This window comes from Carassius gibelio, chromosome B7 (genome assembly GCF_023724105.1).
Source record: "Carassius gibelio isolate Cgi1373 ecotype wild population from Czech Republic chromosome B7, carGib1.2-hapl.c, whole genome shotgun sequence".
In the NCBI taxonomy this organism is placed as follows: domain Eukaryota; kingdom Metazoa; phylum Chordata; class Actinopteri; order Cypriniformes; family Cyprinidae; genus Carassius; species Carassius gibelio.
In genome coordinates, this window is record NC_068402.1 from 35523225 (window position 1) to 35546059 (window position 22835).

General features: G+C 38.8%; 1 protein-coding gene and 1 non-coding gene across 3 annotated transcripts in view; both read right to left on the reverse strand.

Annotated features, from left to right (window-relative positions):
• Positions 1-22835, reverse strand: part of ap1g1 (adaptor related protein complex 1 subunit gamma 1) — a 28224-nt gene that overhangs the window by 2450 nt on the left and 2939 nt on the right. For both annotated transcript variants that reach the window (XM_052562128.1, XM_052562127.1), the window contains exons 2-22: positions 16741-16944; positions 16518-16642; positions 15777-15918; positions 15580-15676; positions 14667-14743; positions 13629-13724; positions 12885-12965; positions 12700-12798; positions 12557-12612; positions 12241-12354; positions 12010-12150; positions 11553-11607; positions 10863-10985; positions 6903-6992; positions 6696-6820; positions 6480-6584; positions 6214-6355; positions 5267-5393; positions 4318-4419; positions 4079-4239; positions 876-974 (exon numbers count right to left, since the gene is read on the reverse strand). In XM_052562128.1, the coding sequence (XP_052418088.1) occupies positions 876-974; positions 4079-4239; positions 4318-4419; positions 5267-5393; positions 6214-6355; positions 6480-6584; positions 6696-6820; positions 6903-6992; positions 10863-10985; positions 11553-11607; positions 12010-12150; positions 12241-12354; positions 12557-12612; positions 12700-12798; positions 12885-12965; positions 13629-13724; positions 14667-14743; positions 15580-15676; positions 15777-15918; positions 16518-16642; positions 16741-16941 (2358 nt within the window). In that variant the 5' untranslated portion in view covers positions 16942-16944. The remainder of the gene's footprint in view (positions 1-875; positions 975-4078; positions 4240-4317; positions 4420-5266; positions 5394-6213; positions 6356-6479; positions 6585-6695; positions 6821-6902; positions 6993-10862; positions 10986-11552; positions 11608-12009; positions 12151-12240; positions 12355-12556; positions 12613-12699; positions 12799-12884; positions 12966-13628; positions 13725-14666; positions 14744-15579; positions 15677-15776; positions 15919-16517; positions 16643-16740; positions 16945-22835) is intronic.
• LOC127962768 (small nucleolar RNA SNORD71) lies at positions 12435-12516 on the reverse strand. Its single transcript, XR_008154640.1, has one exon. It is a non-coding gene; the product is annotated as a small nucleolar RNA SNORD71 (small nucleolar RNA).

Below are 22835 nucleotides of genomic sequence, written 5' to 3' on the forward strand. Positions count from 1 at the left end.
ATATGCAAAATGCACTATTCAAAATAAAATCAAGCAAATAAAGTCAAATAAATTATTATTATTATTATAATGTAACACTAAATGACAATAAAATGTATGGTTATCTTTATTTCTTCATTCACGCAATGCATATGTGAATCAAGCATTTACAAATATTTGCACTAAGCCATATTGCAATCTTTATTTTTTAATTAATTAATTGTGCAGCCCTCTGACAAGCTTCAACTTCAGAGAAAAACCAGTCCGATCAGCTTCAGATTGTCCTCATGCATTTGTTTTTAAAAACTAAAAGGCCAGCAGCTCGCTAGCTGATTTTTCAGCAGTAAAATATCTACACTGCTGTTGGACCATCAGAGGGAGCTTTGCTGAAAAGTTAAGTTCAGCCACCAGGAAAAGCTGTGACCACAGTGAGCTTCTTATGCTGAAAACAACTGTCCTGCCCTGATTTGATCCAAACTTTTCCTCTGTAAATGCAAATTCAAAAGAGTAAAGTTACTCCTAATTCAATTTCGATTGTTTGTAGAGTGCACCTCATCTTTTGTCAAGTTAAGACAAGGAATCTGAGAAAAAGTCTTAGCGATGGTATGATTTCTGAAAAACGGCAGGCATGACACCTTTGAGTTGACCTGGGGTCTGCTAGTGAGACACTGCCTTCAGCTTAAACCATCAAAAATCACAGAGATGTGACATTTACTATAATTCTAAACCAAGCTCCATAATGGCTGGCATTGGCTTCAACTTCAGCATAACAATATTCAGCTTCGATGCGCTCAAACCCTCATCCGACTTCACCGAAGGTGTTTCAGGATGAGTGGATTGATCTCTGAAGATCTACTGCGATACGAGTGTGGCCGGGGCTCACAGTGACATCTCACCTTCTGTGGGTTGAGGACCCTGATGACCTGCGTGACGCTTCCCTGGTTGAGGGCTGGAACCACATTACTGCTGGGGGACAGAAGCTGCAGCTGGAATGTCTAGAAAACAAATGATTCAGCATTTGACTGGAGCAGAAAATATGATATCAACATGTTTGCATGCACATGTATATTCTAATCTTAAAAGGAATTTGTGCATACTCATTTAAATGCATTAACCTGATTACAGAGTAAATAAAAAAATACTTTAGAGCAGAGGTTTTCAATCTGTGGGTATTGCAGGTGGGTGGGCAGCGGCCCCATAGTGGCACCAATTACAACTCAAAATTCAAGATTTTTATTCGTCACATACAAAATTATATAGAGCATATATAACCAGCAGTGAAATGTGAGTCAGGTCCGCTCCATGGACAGTGCAATTATTAAATAATACAACACAGATGAATATATACATAAATATAGCTATGAAAGAAAATGAATGAAATCAAACCAAACAAAAATATTAGAATAAAAATAAAAAAATAAAAATAAAAAAATGTATACTGTAGAATCAAATATAGAATGGAAAATAATGTGCATGAAAGTACACTAGTCTTAAATATTAAGATACCCAGGGATGTACAAGAGGCAATATGCAAATGTGCGTTATACTGTAGTCTTAAATATTAAGATAAACCGGAATGTACGAAAAGCATATGTGCAAACAGGTTGTCAGTATGTCAATGTCAGGTAGTGAATGATGAATATCTTACTGATAAAGAGAACATTAAGTGGAGACATGAAGATGTTAAGAGGCTGGTATTGAGTTTAGGAGCCTGATGGCCTGTGGGGAAGAAACTCTCTCGGTTTTTGCCATTAAGCTATGGAAGCGCTTACCAGATGACAGCAAAGTGAAAAGATAGTTACTGGGGTGGATGGGGTCTTTGATGATTTTATGCAATGTTTGAGGAAGATGTCTAGAACTGCAACTAGAAATATTAAACTGTTACTATTCTTCCACTATTCGAGCTCACCACCAATTTATCTTAGATATTTTTGCTGCATATGCTACAGAACAACAGCAGTTGTGCCAAGCGGTGACAGCCCAAGTTATTCTCTGTTCATTGCCAGTTCATTCAATAAAGACAGTTTACAATCTAGCTTCCGAGTACTAAGTTATTAACCCAACAATAGCGGGGTCAGTTAATTTTTTAGCAGTGGGAAAAAAAAAAAAAGCATAATGTGGGACTATAAACTAGGGCTGCAACTAACGATTATTTTGATAATCGATTAATCTGTCGATTATTTTTACGATTAATCGATTAATCGGTTTATGTACTTATATTTTAGTTTTTTCCATTTTTTTCCCCAAGTAAATTATTAATAAAGGGTCTTTATCATTCAGCATAGATTTTTAAGAGATTTTAACCATTTTGCATTGTCATATCCTCATCAAAAATATACCTGGAGTTGTTTTATTATGTTAGTAATCCTTTGTCAAATTATTCTGCAATCAAAACACTGACCCATACTCTAGCAAAATTCACAAGGAGATTTCAAATATTGTTTTCACCATGGCAGTCCTTAGAGCTCCTAAAGTAGTTTAACATCCCAAACAAAGCTTAAGGAATCTTTGAGAACATATTTTCACGAAGTATAAGGATAAAACAGAATAAAATTGCAGTGCATTGTATTTTATTATTTACTGGGAAAAAGCTTTATAGCTTATGCTGTGAAATTGTAAACAATCCTTCGAAAAAAAAGTGCCAATGGCATGAAACCTGAATGAAACTCACAATTTAAAGTAAAATCCATCAGAAGGTTGTCCAGAAAAAAAAAATTGGGACACACACAAAAACCTGCTGTGTGAAAAAGAGCAGTGAATACTTAGAAAAGAAGTGCATTTGAAATATACTCAAACATTTACCTCTCTCATTCAGTCATAATTATGCTGCAAGTCTGAATTATGAACTGGTAAACGACAAAACTGATAACATAACATGTTTGTAAAGCTTTAAATGTTAACTGTTAAAAAGCAATGTTATCAGCTTTTACGACTAAACATTTGCAAACAACCTTGTACTGGAAAATCTGCACAAATAAAATTCTTAGGGGCCGTTCACATATCGCACCTAAAAACGCGTGGAAAACGCTAGTCGCGCCGCTTTCTCCTTCTTTCCAAAGCGCTCGGGCAGAAGCGCCCCTGAGGCGTCTGCCTTTGCTAAGTAACCATGACGTGCTCTCTCCATGACGTGCCCTCTCCATGACGTGCCCTCTCCATGACGTGCCCTCTCCATGAAGACCCGGAAATTTCAGCAAAGGATAAATGGATGCGGTGTGGACGCGCCTGGAAAAACGGGCGCATCGCACCGCATGCGTGTCGCGACCGCGTCGCTTCCATTATGAGAGTGCATACTGCGCGCCTACATAGGAAATAACGAACTTGAGCACGCAAAAGACACGATATGTGAACGGCCTCTTAAACAGTTCAGTAGTGCAGAGTTTACAGGTTACTCTTCATTTTGAAGGCTCAAAGTAAAGTACTCCCACTTCCCGCTGAATGCTGCAGAGACGCTGTTCGGGAAGCACGTGACATTAAACGAGGCCAGCTATTGGCTATTCGCTACTTCACCTGCTGTACTGGCTGAGTAAAACCTCCGGTGGCTCATTACTGCCACACTTTGGTCACCGCAGATTTGAAATATGCACGAAATGAGCCGCTTATGGCAAATAAAATTTATTTAGCGACGAATCGATTACTAAATTAGTTGACAACTATTTTAATAATCGATTTTAATCGATTAAATCGATTCGTTGTTTCAGCTCTACTATAAACCCTGCCTGAAATACAGTGGGACTCTTTATTTTGAAATGTATATGCTTTATTTCCTCCAGCTGCTTCTAAAAGACGAGGGAGATAAAGAAAAAAAATGCTTTCCTAAAACCTTCTGGTTTTTAGAATATATTATACAAAAAAAAAGTTGTTTTAACACTATGCTCCATATCCACAGTAACAGAATGTGCATGTCTACATTTATTCATAACATTATTACTAAACATATGCAGGAATAGTCTAAAAGCAGTGGATTACATCACCAAGAGGTCTAATATAGGTGCATTTAAATGATCAGTAAAGGGGAAAAAGGCTTGCATTTTAAATCATTAGCCAGGTTCACCAACTGGGGTTCTCTGTAAACAGTACTACTAGAGTGAAAAGAGCAAACCTTTGGTACTGCAGCCTGGAACACAAACTCTGTCATTTCAGCCTCAGTGGAGTTGGTGGCGTGGATGGTAATGACTGCAATATTGGGGTTGGGGTTGGACCTCTCAAAAGTGAACTCAATTTTCAGACCGTTTTTATTGTACGCCGTCATTGGCGGAATGACTGCAAGAAGAAACACATATGATAATTGCACTGCCTTATTTGCATTAACCACTATGATGAAATTTAGTGCAAGCTCACCCGCTGCAATGTCATTGAAGAGGGGTTGCGAGGTGAGACCGTCCAAAAGGAAAGGGGGCTGGGACATGGGCACAGAGGGAGCAGGGGTGGGGGTCGGACCACCTGAGAGAGAAGGCACAATGGTATAAGCAGGGCTTCACCCAAAAATGAAAATTACCAGTGAAAAGAAGTCATTCAGGTTTGGAAACATTATTTTTGTTTTTGGCTGAACTATTTTTAAAACAGTAGATGCGTTTACATGCACTGATTGGAACAAATCTATTACAATTTCAGATTCTGAAAGTTCTGTTATATGAACACTAAACACTGCAATATGATTCATACACGTGACCTTGCAGCACAAAACAAGTCTCAAGTCCCTGGGGTATATTTGTACCAAAAGCCAAAAATACATTGTATGGGTCCAATTTTGTCATTTTTCCTTTATGCCAAAAATCATAAGGATATCAAGTAAAGATCATGTCCAATTAAGATATTTTGTAACTTTCCTACTGTAAATATCACAACTTAATTTTTGATTAGTAATATGCATTGCTAAGAATTTATTTGAACAACTTTAAAGGCGATTTTCTCAGTATTTAGATTTTTTTTGGAACCTCAGATTCCATATTTTCAAATAGTTGTATCTCAGCCAAATATTGTCCGATCATAAACCATACAGCAATGGAAACCTTAATTAATCAGATGATGTATACATCTCAATTTATAAAAATTGACCCTTATGACCCCTACTGTGGTCCAGGGCACATACGTGTTTGCATGTGCATTACCTGTATTCCAAAAATAATTGATCAAGCTCAATCAGAACGACTGAGGAGTTTACGTGAAGGCTTTTCAGTCGCATTTTATACTGGTTATTTAGGTGCATGTAAACTTAGCTACAGTAAAATTGGTAAGTGCTCAAAACAAGAATTTGCTAAAGAGCAGCAGAGGTGTGCAGCATCCTGACCTGTCAGAGAAAGGTCTCCCAGCAGATCCAGCAGTTCTCCTCCAGCTGACGCAGGCTTTGTGGGGACCGTTGTTTGGATAACAGGTACCACATCATTACCTCCGAGTAGGTCTAATAAATCATTTGCCTATAAAACAGGACAAACAGACCATACAGAGGTTTCTCAATCCATTATTACAGAATACAACGCACCATACATTTTGGACGTCTCCCTTACCTAGTACACCTGATTCAGCTCATCAGATCAAATTCATTACTAGAGCTCTCATTAAACTAAACTGCCACTGTAGCATAACATTTTTTACAACATTTTTTTTTTACATAATTTGACTAGATGAGGTATGCAGAATAAATGCATTCCCCAGACACTACGTTCACCATATTGACAGCCTTCTGACCGCATGTTCTTTGACCCATAACATGCTAATCGCCATGAAAATAATTTACTCCAAGCAGCACAATTCAACCTCAAGGAACAGCGTTCTTGGTGCCTAAAATACTTGCGATTGAGCTTCCCCACTCATTGTCCTCTGCCTATTATTTTTTTCTAACCTGACAGCCCTGTATCGCCCCTGGCATCATGAAATTGACCTTATTTTAAGGTCAGATGCCATACAGAGCTTAACAGTGATACAAATGAGGCTGAGAGGGATAGGCACACATACACACATGACAACTGTCAAACTATTTTGGAAATTTGTATTTGGGAAAGATGTTACATGAGCCTATCAAGCGGTGTGTTGCTAAATGATAGATAATCCTTAGAACACACTGTGATTCTAGCGAAGTTATGATTTGTCATGTATACTGGATTTTTGAAACCCTGTTATTTGCATAATGTCTATGAGGGAAATACTTACATTAAGAGGCTGAATACACCGTCAGATTATTGAGATGCCTAAAATGTGCACATGTTTGGAATGAGAAACCATGCTCTAGAAACCCACCTGACTGGCTGGTTGAGTGATGTTGGGCAGATGTTTTGTGTCCAGGATGGTTGAATCGGTTTCTCCATTGGTCTGGACAATCTCTGCTGGGCCGTTAGTGGACGTTTTTTCCATAATAGGCATTCGCTCTAGTAATGCAGATCTTCATGGGAAAGAGGAGGAAAGAGAGTGAGCATAATAAACTGAACATGGGGGGGGGGGGGGGGCATTTAATGTTAAAATTAAGTGTGACAAACATGAGTCTGGAACAGTATGTGAGCTCTTACCTCATGTGATCATATTTTTTGAAAAGTGCGTTATATTCCACAGCTCTCTGCTGCAGCTCCACATCTATGCTGCTGCCGTATATCGACACCACTTTTTTGATTCGACTGCAAAGCAAATGAAAATAACTGAAAGATCAGGGACTGCTTGATCTGTTTGGGTGCACAAGCTCATTTCAAGAAAATACATCCTCATTTGACTCAGAATAGGTTTCTTACTTGAGGCTGCTGAAACGGGTGGACAGCTTCATGATAGCGGTCAGGGAATAACCTCTCGTTACAGGGGTGGACAAGTTAGAAACAAGGAGACCTTCTAAAACATCCAGGACCTCATCTTCAGAAACCTGAGAGATGAAATCGGATACAATTGTTCCGTTTTTAAAATAAGTGGGTGTGGGGGGTTTGAAGGGCATACAGGTCTTTTACCTGAATGGGTTCCTCCTCCTCACACTGGCCTGAGACCAACAGGTCTCCATACTCTCCTATGCACCAGGATGCCACCTGTACTAGAGGTTGCTACAGGAAGAAAGGTTTGACAATTCTGTTAACATTTAGTCATCCAAATGTCATTCAAACAATCTTTGAATGGGGTATGACGCATTCAGGGTCCAAATATAGTATACGTTCTTCTCTGTTGCTCACACAAAGCTATTTCACGTCTGCAGAAGACTTGGAGGAATGTAGGCACACAATTTACATGAACTTTTTTTTTTTCAACAGTTCTCTGTCATTATCATCAAACTGGAGCATCTGTCACTATGTACTTTCGTACAGTGAATGGAAAAAGAGCAGAATGAACAGTCTTTTCAAACATCTCCTTTTGCATTTGAACGAAGCCCAATTTGTCACACGGGTTTGGAACAACAACATGCTAATTTTCAGATTTGGCTGACTCATTTCATCTGCACTAACAGATGACAAGTTATGCATTTTGGAATTACAAGTGTAAGGTCAAGTGAAGATAAAAACTAGGGATGCACGATATATCGGCCACCATATCGGTATGGGCCGATAAATGTACATTTTTCTGTTATCGTTACCAAACCGATAAGAGAATTTGGCCGATATCTTAGAGCTGATAAATAATGCATTATTTCCTCCAGAGACACTTAAGATGAGCACTGTTCACAATGATGGTTTTTAATTGCTTGAAATATAACTGGAAACACTTCGAAAAGGAAAATACAGTGAACTGCAACATGTGCAGGGCAAGTCTGTCGTATTATGAGATTATTAGCTACAGTAAAATAATGCACAGAATCTCTGTTGACCCGTGTTTTAGTGCGTTGTTAAGAGCACATCCACACGACTAGCACAGTTAAGTTCGCTTGTGCATTTGCATTCTTTTGTGCAATTGTATGTTGTAATATTTTGTTTATTTTATGCGTATAAATCAGATTTTTCTCATATGGAATGCGTTTGGTTAAGCTATAGCCTATAAAGGGTAAATGGATCACTTCAGTTTGCTGGTGATCATCTTTAGCTCAGCGCACGCAGCTCAAACAGCAGCTTATAACATTAATAACTATGATTGAGATTGTCATATATATAACATTAACAAGAACAAGAACAATAATTATAATAAAATGTTATGAATTCATTTGGTTAGGTTTCCGTGTTTCAGCACGTTGTCGTGTAAGGCCAAGAGCGCATCCACAACAGAAGTTAAACATTCTGATTAGCACGTTATTTAGTTCGAGTTCACATATGCATTTGGTCTTTGTATGCATTTGGTTTTTATAAGTTGTAATATTATATTTATGTTGTACAAGTATCGGAATATGATGCATTTCCCTCTGTTAAATAAGCTGGCAGCATTTCAATTTACCTGTGTTCATTCAGCTCTTCAGCTTCAGCACAACAGTTTCAGCGCGATGTTAGAGGAAAAGCCAAGAGCGTGTCCACGACACATCCGACTATTTGGGGTTTGTAGCGGCAGTGAATTGCAGTATTGAAAATAGGCTACTTTTTTCAACCGTAAAGGCGAGCCATTGGATATATTACAAGCAACGTGTAAACTTTGTGCAGGTCAAACTTATGCCAGTGAATGTATTTCACCATGATAGGGAAAGTAAAAATTCCTGGCACTTTCAGCATGTGACGACGCACACATTCTCTCAGAGATGACGAGAGATAAATTTCCTAATATGTGGTATATATATATATATTTAGTTCTTTAATGTTTCTCTTGTGTCCTGAACATAGTGAAAAAATTCAATGTATATAGCAGACATGGGGACTTGTGACTTGGTGACTTGGACTCGAGTCGACTCGAGTCGCTATTTTTATGACTTGAGACTTGATTTGGACTTGGAAGTTAAAGACTCGGGACTTGACTTGACTTGAGAGACGATGACTTGAATGACTTGAGTGTTAATCACACCATGTTTTCAGTTTAAATATAAAATATATAAATTATTTTTAAAAATAAAGTTGATTACTCAGCTGGAGCGCAGGCTGAGAATAGCGTCGTGACTGGATCAGGACACTATCATCAGTCATGTCCTCTCTACCTTAAGCACACCACGCCCACTTAAATCAGATATCACATCACATCAACATGTCAGCCTGAGGGTTACCGACAGTCATCGCTTTTGTCTTCAATAATTTGCGCCTAAAAACGCGTGGAAAATGCTGGGTGCGCCACTTTCTCCTTCTTTCCAAAGCGCTCAGGCAGTTGCGCCATAGACATAAATAACGCGTATATGCAGCATACAGTGGGGCTTGAAAGCCTGTGCACCCTTTGCAGAATCTGTGAAAATGCAAGAAATTTTCAAAAAATAAGAGAGATCATACTAAATGCATGTTATATTTTATTTAGTACTGTCCTGAGTAAGATATTGTACATAAAAGATATTAACATTTAGTCCACAAGACAAAAAAAAAATGCTGAAATTCTTAAAATAACCCCACTCAAAAGTTTGGGAGCCCTTGGTTCTTAGTACTGTGTGTGGTCACCTGATGATCCTCGACTGTCTTTCTGTTTTGTGATGGTTGTGCATGAGTCCCTTGTTTGTTTTGAACAGTTAAACTGAGCAGCGTTCTTCAGAAAAATCTTTAAGCTCCTGCAGATTGTTCAGTTTTCCAGCATCTTTGCATATTTGAACCCTTTCCAGCAGAGACTTTATGATTTTGAGATACATCTGATCACATTGAGGACATTTGAGGGACTCAAAGACAACTATTTAAAAAGATTCATACGTTCACTGATGCTCCAGAAGGAAACAAGATGGCAAGCTAACAGAACACAGTATTTTAAGAACCAAGGGTTCCCAAAATTTTGAGTGGGGTTATTTTAATAATTTCAGCATTTATTTTTTGTCTTGTGGACTAAATGTTAATATATTTTATGTACAATATCTTACTCAGGACTGTACTTAATAAAATATAACATGCATTTAGTATGATCTCTCTTATTTTTTGAAAATTACTAGCATTTTCACAGATTCTGCAAAGGGTGCCCAAACTTTCGATAAATGTAACAAAGTTTAATGTTGCATGTAAACTGTGTTTGCGAGAGAGAGGTGTTCAGAGAGGAGTCTGTTGTTTAGCTGTTTTTTGTTTTATGGACTCAATGTTGAAAATGTAAAACATTTCAAACACTGTTGGCAGAAGTGAAAAATAAATAATTTTATGAAGTTACAATTTTGTTTGATTCCATGATGTATTTTACTGAGTATTTACAATGCAAATCCAAATTATTTTAATTTACACAGTTACTTATATCTTGTCTTTTAACTTTATTAAGATCAGATTCTGCAGGTAAAATAACAATATTAAGGTGACTTGACTTGGACTTGACTTAGCTTGTGACCTGACTTGCCCAAGAAGAGACTTGAAGGTTAAGACTTGAGACTTGCACGTGTGACTTGGTCCCATCTCTGGTATATAGTGTTGAACAGGTTTATTTTGGAAATCGGTGCATAAAATAAAGCTGTTCTTTTGTTACTGAAGTATAACAACTTTATTTTGGTTATAGGCATATAATTCATTGCAAGCAATAATAGACCTGTTTACGAAGACATTTTAAAAACATTTTCATTGAAGAGTAGCCTACGCTAATAGCCATACTCCATTGTCTTATCGTCAGGACCCCCACTCTGATCCGCTACACCACTGTCCATGTTAATTTTTTAACACTTAAGTAATGTTGTCCAGTAACTCGTTTCCATTATTTAAACATTCTTTTATTTTTTTGTAAGGCTGCTTTATGTTTTTTATGTTGAAATGTTTAATGCCCTTTAATGGTGAGACTTTTTTGGTAATCAGCAGATTTATCGGCCAACATATCGGTTTTCATATTTAAGGAATTATCGGTTCTCAGTATTGGCCAAAATTGCCATATTGGTGCATCCCTAGAGAAAACAGTGTTAAGATTATTCTAACCTGAGAGATGTCATCCAGGAGGGCTTTGTAGAGTCTCTGTACAGTGTAGGCATGCATCTCTACACTATTTGTGATTAGCTGGATGAGGTTGGGCACAGAGTCATCCCGGACATAACTCCCTGCCTACAAGAGTAGATACAACAAAACAAGTACATCAGAAGGGCATTTCAAACCACTTTGCCACCAAAAGGGTGCATCTTGTGCATTTCCACCCAAAAAAAAACAGGCACTGCTAATAAATAACTGCTACTCAATCTGGAAAGACCACTGCAAAACTATACTAAATTAAATTAATGTGGATGTTAAAATGTCCTCAAGACTTGTGTTTATTTGTGGGAAGGTTATATCATCATTTGGCTCAAGTTAGTAGAAATGCAAAATCGAAAGATGTCTGCAGATCCCCGGCCAAGCACTGGCTTTAGCATGAGCACAACACCATTTTGGTAGAGCAATGGCATTAAATGACATACAGAACTCAAAACACACATCACCAAGATTTAGATTAAGAAATGCTGTTATAGGATCATTCTTCACATTCTATACTCAATATCAAGAGTTCATCAGCAACAGTTACAAAACACTGTCCAAAATGTACTTTAAATTTACATCACGTGATAAACTCAAGTAATCATGGATGTGATCTAATTTAATGGTAGCAGTAAAGCAAGTTACAAGAATGAAAATTGTTACCGTTGTCAAAACCCTCATAATGGTGTCTATGTGCCATCTTTTGGAGGGCGCATACCTGCAACAATAAAAAAAGTATTAGAAGCTAGTCTAAAGCTTACAAAGTATAAAACCAAGCCAAAAAGCACCAAATGACATAAAACTCTTCAAAACACTCTTAACCAAATCCCTTTTAGTGCTGTCAGATATAAAAGTGTCAACAGACTGAGCTTCTGCCGATGGATCACTCATTTTATCATCACACAGCCACAAGTTGCTCTATTTGAACAGCTTTTTATTTTTTTCAAGGGCTTGCTTATTAAATTTGATCAGATTCACTTAACTAGGCTTTTACACCATTTTAACTCTAATAAGTGACTGCAGGCTTTCAAAAGGGCTGCAAGGACGTACAACATGACTATTGTGAATATGGAAATCATTGGTGCTTCCTCTTGCATGATTTCACAATAAACAGCCTTACTTCTCAGCAGCCAGGAAGATCCCTGATGCGCAGTCCGCTTTGAAGTCAGGGTCACAGGAGTCCAGGAAATACAGAAGCTCTTTCATCATGCCCCGGATGTTGTTGCCGTTAACCAGGGCAAAGCTCAGCTCCATCGCACGCCTGTGAAAAGGACAAGGGTAATCAGTGGGACTCATCCTTTTATTCTGTACGTGATTATAGAAATCCATGCACAGCCTGCACATAAATTACCTTTTAATGGACACATCAAGGTCTTTCAAGCAGTCCACGATAGTGCTTCGATGTCTCTGCACAGCATTGTGGTCCGTCTGCACAGTCTTCAGTAGTGATGTCAATGCCACATATCTGATCAGGGAGAGTCATAATCATTTTGACAATTAGGTTTAGGAGCTGACAGCACATGAAATGAGCTATAGTCCACAGTAAAGCTGATGTCAGAAATAATGAGATCAACATTTGAAACAGTCAGTCGATGGATCACTCAAAGTCTTCATCACTCAACAGCATTAAACTGCTTCTCGCTGGTCACTTCATGAATGTCACATACCTGATGTTTTTGTCATTGTTGAGAAGAAAACGTCCCAGAATGTTAATTGCTAAAACCTGTAATAACACACAACAGCATTTTTAACCACTTTCTGCACACTTCTGTGAACCACTCACAGTGCTTCCAACCGGAGTCACACTCACCCTAAGGCCACTCTCTGATTTGATGTCCATGATGGTAAGAACCGTTTCGTAGAGGATAGCATTGCCTACATTTTTACTCGTCTCTGTGTTTGTTGCAACCTATTAAAAAGAATTTGATGGGAACTCTTTAGAAGTTACAAAGGAAAGTTATGTGGTTATAAAGTGGATCTAATCAGACGGCTTACCTGTGCAAGAATGTCATTCATAGCTTCACTAGAATCATCATCACCCTTTCCCAGAATTCTCAGTAGCCTCAATATCCGCACCTTAAAATGCCAAGAGACACAGTGTGGCCCAGAGGAGCTCATCAGATTGCTTTATTGTATAAAGAACAGGTATATCATCTCATATGGGCACAATGGATTGCAAACTTAAGACCACTCTAAAAATCAATTGACATGAGGTACATTAGAAAATGTAATTCACATCGACTGCAACATTAAAGGGTTAGATCACCAAAAAAGGAAAGCTAGACCATAAATTACTATTAATTTTTTGGGTAAACTAAGCTTTTAATAGTGCTGTAAGAGATTTTATTTTATGGAATTGCACTATTGCATGTCATATCATGAGAAAATGGTGTACTAAAATAATGTCTCTGTGACAACCCTAAAAGGGATTGAATCAATCAAAAGAATAAATGAAAGGCACTTTCTGCCTCATTTTGCATGTTCACAGATCAGTCCATATAAGGGAAGCAAGTAGTTGATCGTACATTGAGATGAATCCTTTAAGTAAAACGCAGAGCAATTTTGAGTTGTCATGGGAGTGCGCAATTTTGTTACCATTGCAAACCTACAACTGGAATAACTGGCATCTTTGCAGCCCCGGTTTTAGAAAAAGGAGGCGTGTCTAAAACCTGAAAAGCCAACGTCACTTAGGAGACTTTCAAAATACAGCAACACTGACAGGAGATGATGTGTCTTTACCTGCAGGAAAGGGTCACTGATGCCAGACACATCGTGCTCAGGGGAGTATCCTGACATGATCAGGTTCTTCAGGATTCGTACAAGTTGTGGAACCAGCTAGAAAGAAAAAACAGTGGGAGAAGAATTGAAAGACTATCAGCAAGATAACAGCAGGGTCTTAGAGATTTCAAAACAGGACAGCACATAAAAAGGGTCAGTAAGTGTCAATACATGTAGGCACCCCGAGTTGATCATCTTCCAATAGATTGGTTTCACTACACATTAAGACATGGAAATCATGTCAGTGTTTATTGTAATTGTTTGCCATTTTTTCTATGTGTATTAACAATCCGTTTTAATTTGGCAAAGGTCTCCATTTCATATGTGCCCCCACTTTAATGCACATATTGGAAAAGCCACAACCCAATAGTGACCGTATGAAAGAGAAATTAATCTTAAGGTAAACGCAGGACAAGTGAAAATGTATGAGGCCTACGCAATCCTGAATCAAAACAAAAGAAAACACTTAAAACGACAACAATTGCAAAAAAAAAAAAAAAAACAGTACATCAAAACCAATAATTGGACTACATCTACAGTGACCATGACGATGAGACTTTATTTTGGTTTGTTTTCTTTAAGCATGCACCAGCTATGAAACCAGAATGTCCTCTTACCTTCTCATTCTAACACAATGCAGGAATTGTAACGAAGACAAATGACAGAAAAAATATGAAGTAGATGTTAGGGGGGAATTGGAAAAGTCACTTTCAGAAAACAGCTTAACATAATGCTACGGTTATGAGCATGAGAGGTGGGCGTGCTAGCACAGTAGATCAGGCTGGGGGTGGGAAGAGTAGAAGCAGAACCTGTATTCATCTCCCAGTGAGATAAACACAACAGCAGCTCAATCCAGGACAAGCATCCAGATTTCAGTAAGGACTACAGTCTCATTTCAGCAACAGATAAGAGTGCTTTTGTCTCAGAGTGGCTAACGTGGCGCATAAACAGTTTTAGAGGGGACTGCTGAAGGTCAAGGCATGAACGCTTGCTACGTACCTTCCTGAAGTGAGAAAGCATGTCAGGACTTCGCTCACACATTTCAGTGAGCAGGACAACAGACGTGTGGAGAACTCCTGCAGGAAACAGAACAATACCCTGATTTCCTGATCAGATTTTATTATATAACTCATGAGCAAGTTTACATTGGCAAAATGAACAAACCAATTTTCTCCTGTTGTTGCTAAATGTGAGAGACTGACTTAAATCTGAACATATTAAAAAAGCTCAAGTTTGTTAATGCTTAACGAGGGACTGACAGTAAATTTGCATGAGCGTGAACTTAACATTTTGCTTAATTTGATGCAATACGGATTTCTATAATTTTGTCTTCTTGTGTTTGGAGGATAACCTTGTTTTTTGGGGTGTTTTTTTTTTGGATAACACAATTACATTGAGAACGGGGATTGGAGGGGGCATTAGCAATTTAAACAATATTTCCAGGAAAACATGTTTTGCTTAGAACATTGCATTAGAAAAAAACTGACAATTTTTCCAATTTAAAAAGTTGGCAGCATCCACTTTAAATCAAACCTCCAAATTTGTATTTTTTATTTAGTGTAGTACAGTATATATTTATTTAATACCATGTCAGCATCAAAGGCTAATTTTATGGCAAAAACAATGAAAAAAATAAATATACCAAATACAATAAAAACCAGCAAACAAACACAAGATTTTCACTTATATCACACAATATTTTTACATTAACGTGATACAATTCTAAAACTTTTATTGGAAAAATTTACTAAACTAAGTTAGTTACATTTTTATTTAACATGCATTTATTTTTCAATAATGTTAAGGCATATGATGAAAATGTTCTGCTTGTAAAGAACGATGCATCTGTTTATTAGTTTTTAATGCCAATAAAATGAGACCTATGAGAAAGGTTAAAGAATGCAGCTCTCACCATGATTTTTCTCACTGAGCAGGTTTTTTGTTGCTGGCAGGAACATCTCCATCAGCTCCGGGACTTTGCGGATGACGTGAACCGCACACAGAGCTGCCTGAGGGCGAAGAGCTCATGTCAAAACCGTTCACACATTCAGAGCTCAACATCCAACCGGACATGAAATCCACATTCAGCTGTGAAGGAGTGTGAAATACCTTTTTCCTCAGATAGGAGTTTGACGTTTTGAGGAGTTTCTCCACTTCTCCAGCTAAGTCACGGCACATTTCGGATGAGCCCATGCAGCCCAGGGTGCACAAGGCTAGTCCTTGCACATACTGTGTACTGTGGTTCAAGTCACTGCAGAGAGAAGATGTAGATGCACAGCAATGCATACAATCATTTCAGGCAATGGTTCTCAATTGGTGGATTGCAGAGGGAAAAGATGTTAAAATTAAATACATTTCAATAGCTCAGACAAAAACAAAAATCTAGTTTTAAAAAAGAAATTGAAGCTTTCTGATAAAAATGTATATACCGAATGCAATGCAAGTTGCATAAAATGCATAAAGTATGGTTAGTTCTGACCACAATTTGTGGTGAATTACTGGTTATTGACAGCATGAAACAATCAAATGTGTGCAATGCTTAAGACACCACAATTGTTTCCTGTTCAGTCATAATTTTGGTATGAGTCCTCTAGAGGCAATTACATCAACATGGGGCACTGGTTTGCCTTTTTTTAAGAAATGAAGAAGTGCAATAAGATGTTTGAGAGATACTAAATGGAACAAAGAAAGAGAGCAATTTAAGATGCCATCACACTCAGGAAGCAGATCCCCATCAACCTGCACTTTACACTCTCCACCTACAACGGTCACATTAAACTCCCACCAATCACACCTTCAGCTGTGATTCATGGAAGTGTTGAAACAAGATGAGATCCCTGGCTCACTCACTTCTTAATGCAGTTCGTCATTAATAGATGGACGTCCTGCCTCTCGTCCAGAAGTAGCATGGCTCCCAGGTATCCTATCCGTTTGTCTGTGAATTTCTGTGATGCAATCAGTTTCAGGCACTCCAGCTGAAAAAGAGATTGTGTCCATCAAACACCGTTTAAAGTGGGTGCTTCCTGCAGCCCTTTTAAAAACTCCTGTCATTCCTGAAACACTGTTTTCTCACCTGGCCAAAGTGTGCCGGGTAGCCCAACATGTGCATATAAAGCAGCTTAGCCACATTTCTACAGCGGTATGTGTTGTCCTCTTCTCTAAAGGATGATCTAATGGCAGCACACTCTTTCTGGATCATCTCTCGCTCCTCGGCCTGTGTCCGAGCCGTCCGGATTGTCCGGATCAGCTCCCGCAGTCTGATCGGAGCTGGCATCCTCTGTAATGAAAGCACAGTGTCAGCCAGTGGAGTGTCACAGCAGCGCCAAAATATCTGCCAAGACAAATGATGATTTACACAACGCCTGCATTTGCCAGAGCGACATAAGATCAAGTGAACATGAAACAAATTCACAGTTTTAAGTGGTAGTTTTCCTCAAATGAACCCGTGAAAAACTAGTGAAGGACTTTCAGAGACGCTCTGGAGATTGATGTTCATGTGTTCACGTCCTCCGACGCTGAAAACAGTTTGTCAAGTAGACCAAACTACGCCACTCATTCACACAGAGATAAAGAGAACATGTATACGTAATGACATGCACTGAGATTAATCTATATCGACTTAAATATTCAGAGCTTCATCGTTGCTAAGCATAAATTATGCAGTTTACACTAGGGGTGTAACGGTTCACAAAATTCACGGTTCGGTTCGATACGATACACTGATGTCACGGTTCGGTTCGGTTCGATACGTTTTAGATACAGCAAAATGTAAAAACATCTCAACTTTTCAGAATGCCGCAAGCGCACCGCGGGTCATGTGACAAGAACCAACCAATCAGCTTCATCCTTTCCCGTAACAACGTTGAGAGCCAAGATGAAGGAACAGCTGATCATAGTTGTATATGGATTGCAATTTTGAAATAAATTTAGTAGCAGAGCTACTGCAAGCGATTTTTAGAGCTGCAAATCCATTTATCCTTTGCTGAAATTTCCGCGTCTCATGGAGAGAGCACGTCATTGTTGCTTAGCAAAGACAGACGCCTCATGAGCGCTTCTGCCCGAGCGCTTTGGAAAGGAGGAGAAAGACGTGCTTAGCGTTTTCCACGCGTTTTTAGGAGCGATATGTGAACGGCCCCTAAGGCGCTCGCTCACTCAGCACGCGCTGAAGGCTCGTTGCAAAATGTCGAATGCATTTAACAGACCAGAAATATAAGATCCTAAAATAACCAACAGGTCTGGTGTTTGGGTTGGATTCCCTGTAAGCTATAGTGTCTAAATGCTGCAGGGATAGTTTGCTGCGTGCATGTTTCTCCTTTTTTTCATCTTTTCCCAGATAGTACTGACGCATATATCCCAGATATTCCCGCTGGTGTTTTTTTTTTTTTTTTTTTTTTGTATTCCCGCTGGTGTACCCTGTCATGTTGCAGATGCGACATACCGTTGTTTTTTTATCCACCACTCTCTTGCCATCACCATTATAGCTTAAAGGGAATCCAAAGTGCACCCAAACACCAGACCTGTTGGTTATTGGGGGATCTTCTCATTTCTAGTCTGTTAAACGCATTGGCTATTTTGCAACGAGCCTTCAGCGCGTACTGAGTGAGCGAGCGCCTGCTGAGTAGCCTAACATAAACATATAAGATGGTGTTTTTTTCTTCTTCGGGAGTGTCAGGGGCGTTGCCTGTTACGTTGTTTGGGTTATTGGGCTACCTTGTTGAACGCATATCATTATATTTCTATCTCTCTCTTTTTTTTTTTTTTTTCCAAATATAATTAATTACTCCAACGAACCGTTCGGTATACATAATGCGTACCGCGTACCGAACCGAAAGCGTCGTACCGAACGGTTCAATACAAATACGCGTATCGTTACACCCCTAGTTTACACAATACAATATTGTTTATTGCCCAGCCCTAGTATATAATAATAATAATAATAATAGTGATGTGTAAAGTACGTTTAAGATGTTGACAGGATGCCTGCAATACAGTTTTCACAATAAATGCACCCTTTGCACATTTAAATCCTCTTTAAAAGTACCATATCGACATCCATATTCTTTCAGACCAACTTAAATCTCAGAATTTTTTCAGGGACCATCTCAACAAGAGTGATTTAAAAAAAAAAATTCCAGTTAACATAGCATAAATTTACAAATACATCTATAGTTCGCTGGGCTTAGTTGGCCTTATATAAACGCTCCCTAAGAAATGCATCCAAATAGGGACACATAGATGAATCTGAAACCTGCACAGACTCACCTTCAGGCCAATTAGTTGACTAGACATTTAAGCCACACACTAGCTGATTTTTTTTTTTTTTTATTATGCAGTTTTGTACACCCCCTTTAAATAGAAAAACAAAAAGAAAATATTTTCAGACGTCAAGCTTAATGAAGGCTATCTTTTTATATAACGCATGGTTTTCTCATGACATTAACTGTTAAATTAGCTTATACAGACCATAACAGCAACCAGTTGTCAAATCTAAATGAAGCGTTGCCATGTTAATGATGTAAATAGGGACATGGCTCTTGCTCTGTGAGATGATTTAAGCACAACACCCCAGAGCGTGCTCTTGATCAGTCGTTCTGCAGAGCTCGAACAATCCCAAAGGACGCCGAGCATCTCATAATTGACTCATGGCACATGTGGCCATCTTTTCTATGGGGACAGTCTGGGGAAGGCAGACATCAGTGTATTGCCATAATCAGCTCTATCAGCCAAACACAGACGGACAGATCACCTGTGAAATTCCATTCCTTCAACAGAATCAGGTTTCAATCCACTGGAGGCTGATTAAAAATTAAAAGTGAGAACATGTAAAGTGGTAAGATCACATGACCGCCTATTTACTCCCAGCTGCATGAACCTGTTTCTACAGCATTCAACACGAATCCAGCTCGAACACAAACATCTGGAGCAACCAAAACGGAAAAGGGCACTTGAAAGAAACTTTTACTTCAAAGTAGGAGCAAAAATTATACCTTGCATGGCATCCAATCAAAAGAGAAACCCAATAAACATATATTAGCATCCGAAATGAAGGCAAATATACAGGTAAAGAGAGCACAGAAATTAGAGGTCAGACTAACAGCTGCCAGACAGGAGAAAACCGATCTTCAGCTCATAAACAGTGAGATTTAGATGGTTATTAGCATGGAAGGAGTGAAATGGGGCTGCTAATGGAAAGAGAAGGCTCATCTATCACAAATCCTCTCTGGATTATTGTAGGAAGGTGTCGTAGGATGCGCAGGGACAGCTTTGCGGCAAAAAGAGCAGTTAAATATATGAACGTGGAGCACATAAACAGACTGAACAGGAAATGACTCATCCTGCAGACTGAGGTTGGATGGACATGGCTTTCAACTTTCAAGTTCAAACATTACAGTACTTTCACCCCAACACAAAGAGCAGCTCGTGGCATCGAAGTGCATGGACAGTGTGAGGTCACCTTGTAATTGCAAAAGCAAGTAATCAGTGGCACTGGAAAGACGGAGCACTACAAGTGGTTTACTGCTCTGAGAAAGCACATTAATCACACACATACAGAGCCAAGACACAACACAAAGTTAATATTCCTCCCTCCCTCCATGCAGAGATGAGAGCTGCTTTTGGCTCTCCATCACAGAGGAGCCCCGCACTTTAAATCTGTTAGCATGCAGCACCTAATTAAGCTGCTCCAACCAGAAAGAAACCACAGTAATTACTTGCTAAACAAAGACATTCTCAGCATCTCCCAGCAGAACAACAAAAGTTACGGTCACAAATGAATGGAGAGTGCAAAGAAGACTGTTTAATGACAAATATGCAATGTCATTGTCCAATTAAGCCCGTAGTGATAAAAGCAAAGTCTTATTCCAAGGTATAAAACATGAAGTGGCCTTTATCTCAAGTTCACAGTTTTGCGAAAAACACATTTTCATTCTTATGGTTTTAAAAAGCGAAAAAGCTAAAGTGATATTCGTGCTATCATTAATATTACTCTTTACGGTGTACGACTGTAAAACCAGTTTGTCAAATAAATATAAAAGCATACAGTGCAGACTCTATAAAAAGCACCAGAATGATTTGTTTTCAGAAACTTTAAAAAATGGTCATATTCCAAGGGATTTTAACATCAATACTGTGTTTTAAAACCAGTATATCTCTTTGGGTCTTTTGATATATACACTTTTTCCCATTTTTAAACATCTTTGTCTTTACTAGTTAATACTGAATGGAACTTTTTCTCCTTCAAAGTACAAATAGTCCATTTTGTCTCATGAGGTCATAAAATCTGCATACATACTAGCATTAGAAATTACGGCTTCAATAAGCTCCAGCAATAAGTAACTAGCCTCTTGTATTGTGTCAGATGCCTTCACACAGTTCTTGGTCTTCTGCCAGTTCAATGAAAGCCAAGTCTTCTTTCTTTGAGGAAAGGAAACTTCATTTCTAAGTGCCTCTTCAGCTTACTTAGCACTGTGTTAGCATCAGCAAACCTCTCCATGCAGATGACATGCAGGCGAAGGGCAATTAGTGGCCCTGGCTTAACTTAAGCTGCAAACAAGAGTTCTTACAAACTTCTGGTTGGGGGGGAGGTTATGCACAGGCAGCCTGCATACAATCAAAGAGGAAAACAAAAATTGCAGTGAAATAATTGGTAGATCGTTTGCTTAACTAAAAAAAAAAAATATCGATTTCCGATTTTGTAAGACACTAAAAAACCTGTGTAGATGTGGAGCACAAAAGATGATATTTGGGAAAACATCTAATTATTTTCTTTGTCAACACAATGAAAGTCAATGAGGTCCAAAAACTTCAAAATATCTAATTTCTCACTGACAAAATGCAAGCAGGCTTAACACAACATGAGGGTAAATAACTGTATTTTTGAGTGCACTAACACTTTAAGACAATGTAGTAGATTGATACCGCAGTACGAAACCTCGCGACTTCAGAGTTACTCAGAAAACCCTACAGCTTTGTACGCTAAACAGCACTTAAGGACATATCGCTCCGGATGTCTTTCCCTATAATAAGTGCTGATTTGGATAAAGTATACTGTAAAACTATGAAGATAAAAGTAGTAGAATAAACCATCTAAAAGTTTAAGAATGGGACTTATCAAAATATGCCTGGCATTGCAGAAGTATGATAGATCTACACTGAATCGGCTGCATATTTCCTCCCACAAGACCTACTCTCCTCTATACATAGTTTGCACAGCACAGAGAAGATTAAATTAAAGCCTACTCATGGATATGATGCTGTTTAGACGGCTCAATCGAGGGAACAAGTGCGAGACAAGAAAGTGCTTCGTATTCCCGGGACGGCTCCTGCAACTGAGCTACTCTCGCTGGATTTAAAATGTAAGACAGAAACACAAGATGGGTTTTCAACATCAAACGAGCTGGCATCCAAACACTGAGAATCATGGCCATGTATCATCAGCTTCATGACAGCTTGTGATTCAGCATCCAATATTGAGACATCAGTCCTGCCATGACCTTTACAGATGAATGAAGGAGGAACTCCCCTTTACGACATTAAGAAAGCATGACTACACACACCTAGCCGGTGAAACACGCAAGGCCACATGATCCACCTTGACAGTGAAAGGGAGCTTGCTATTCAACTACAACGTTCAGAAAGAAGCAGGACTGCTTTCATACACACGCTCTTCCACTTCCAGCTCACTGCTTAGACGACAGAAGAGGTACGATACAATAGAGAGGGATTACGGTGACCTTAGGTGGGGCAGCTTTAAAGTGTAAAACAAGAACAGTTTCTCCAAGGTCAGCTTTACGGGACCATACCTCTCATTCCCAGATAATAAGAGCACTGTTGCTCTGTGGGTCTCCTGCCAAAGGCATCTACGGCTGATGTGAGGAGATCTGTTGCATTGGGGAAGCTATTCTGCTTTGAATAGACAGTTTAAAAGAAGAGTTTGCTGATACAATCTGACTCTACGATTTAATGGTTTTAGCTAAATGCAACAAGAATGGACTAAAACTACAGAAGTGGCTGTTGTACAATAATATTTTACCAGATCTGGGACAGTAGCACGATCATCAAATCACTGAAGGTGTGTGTAAATCAACACTGATAGTGACCCAGATTACGATAACGGAAAACTAAACAGGTTTTCTTGATTTAAACTGTGGGCCTGAATTAAAACGTTTT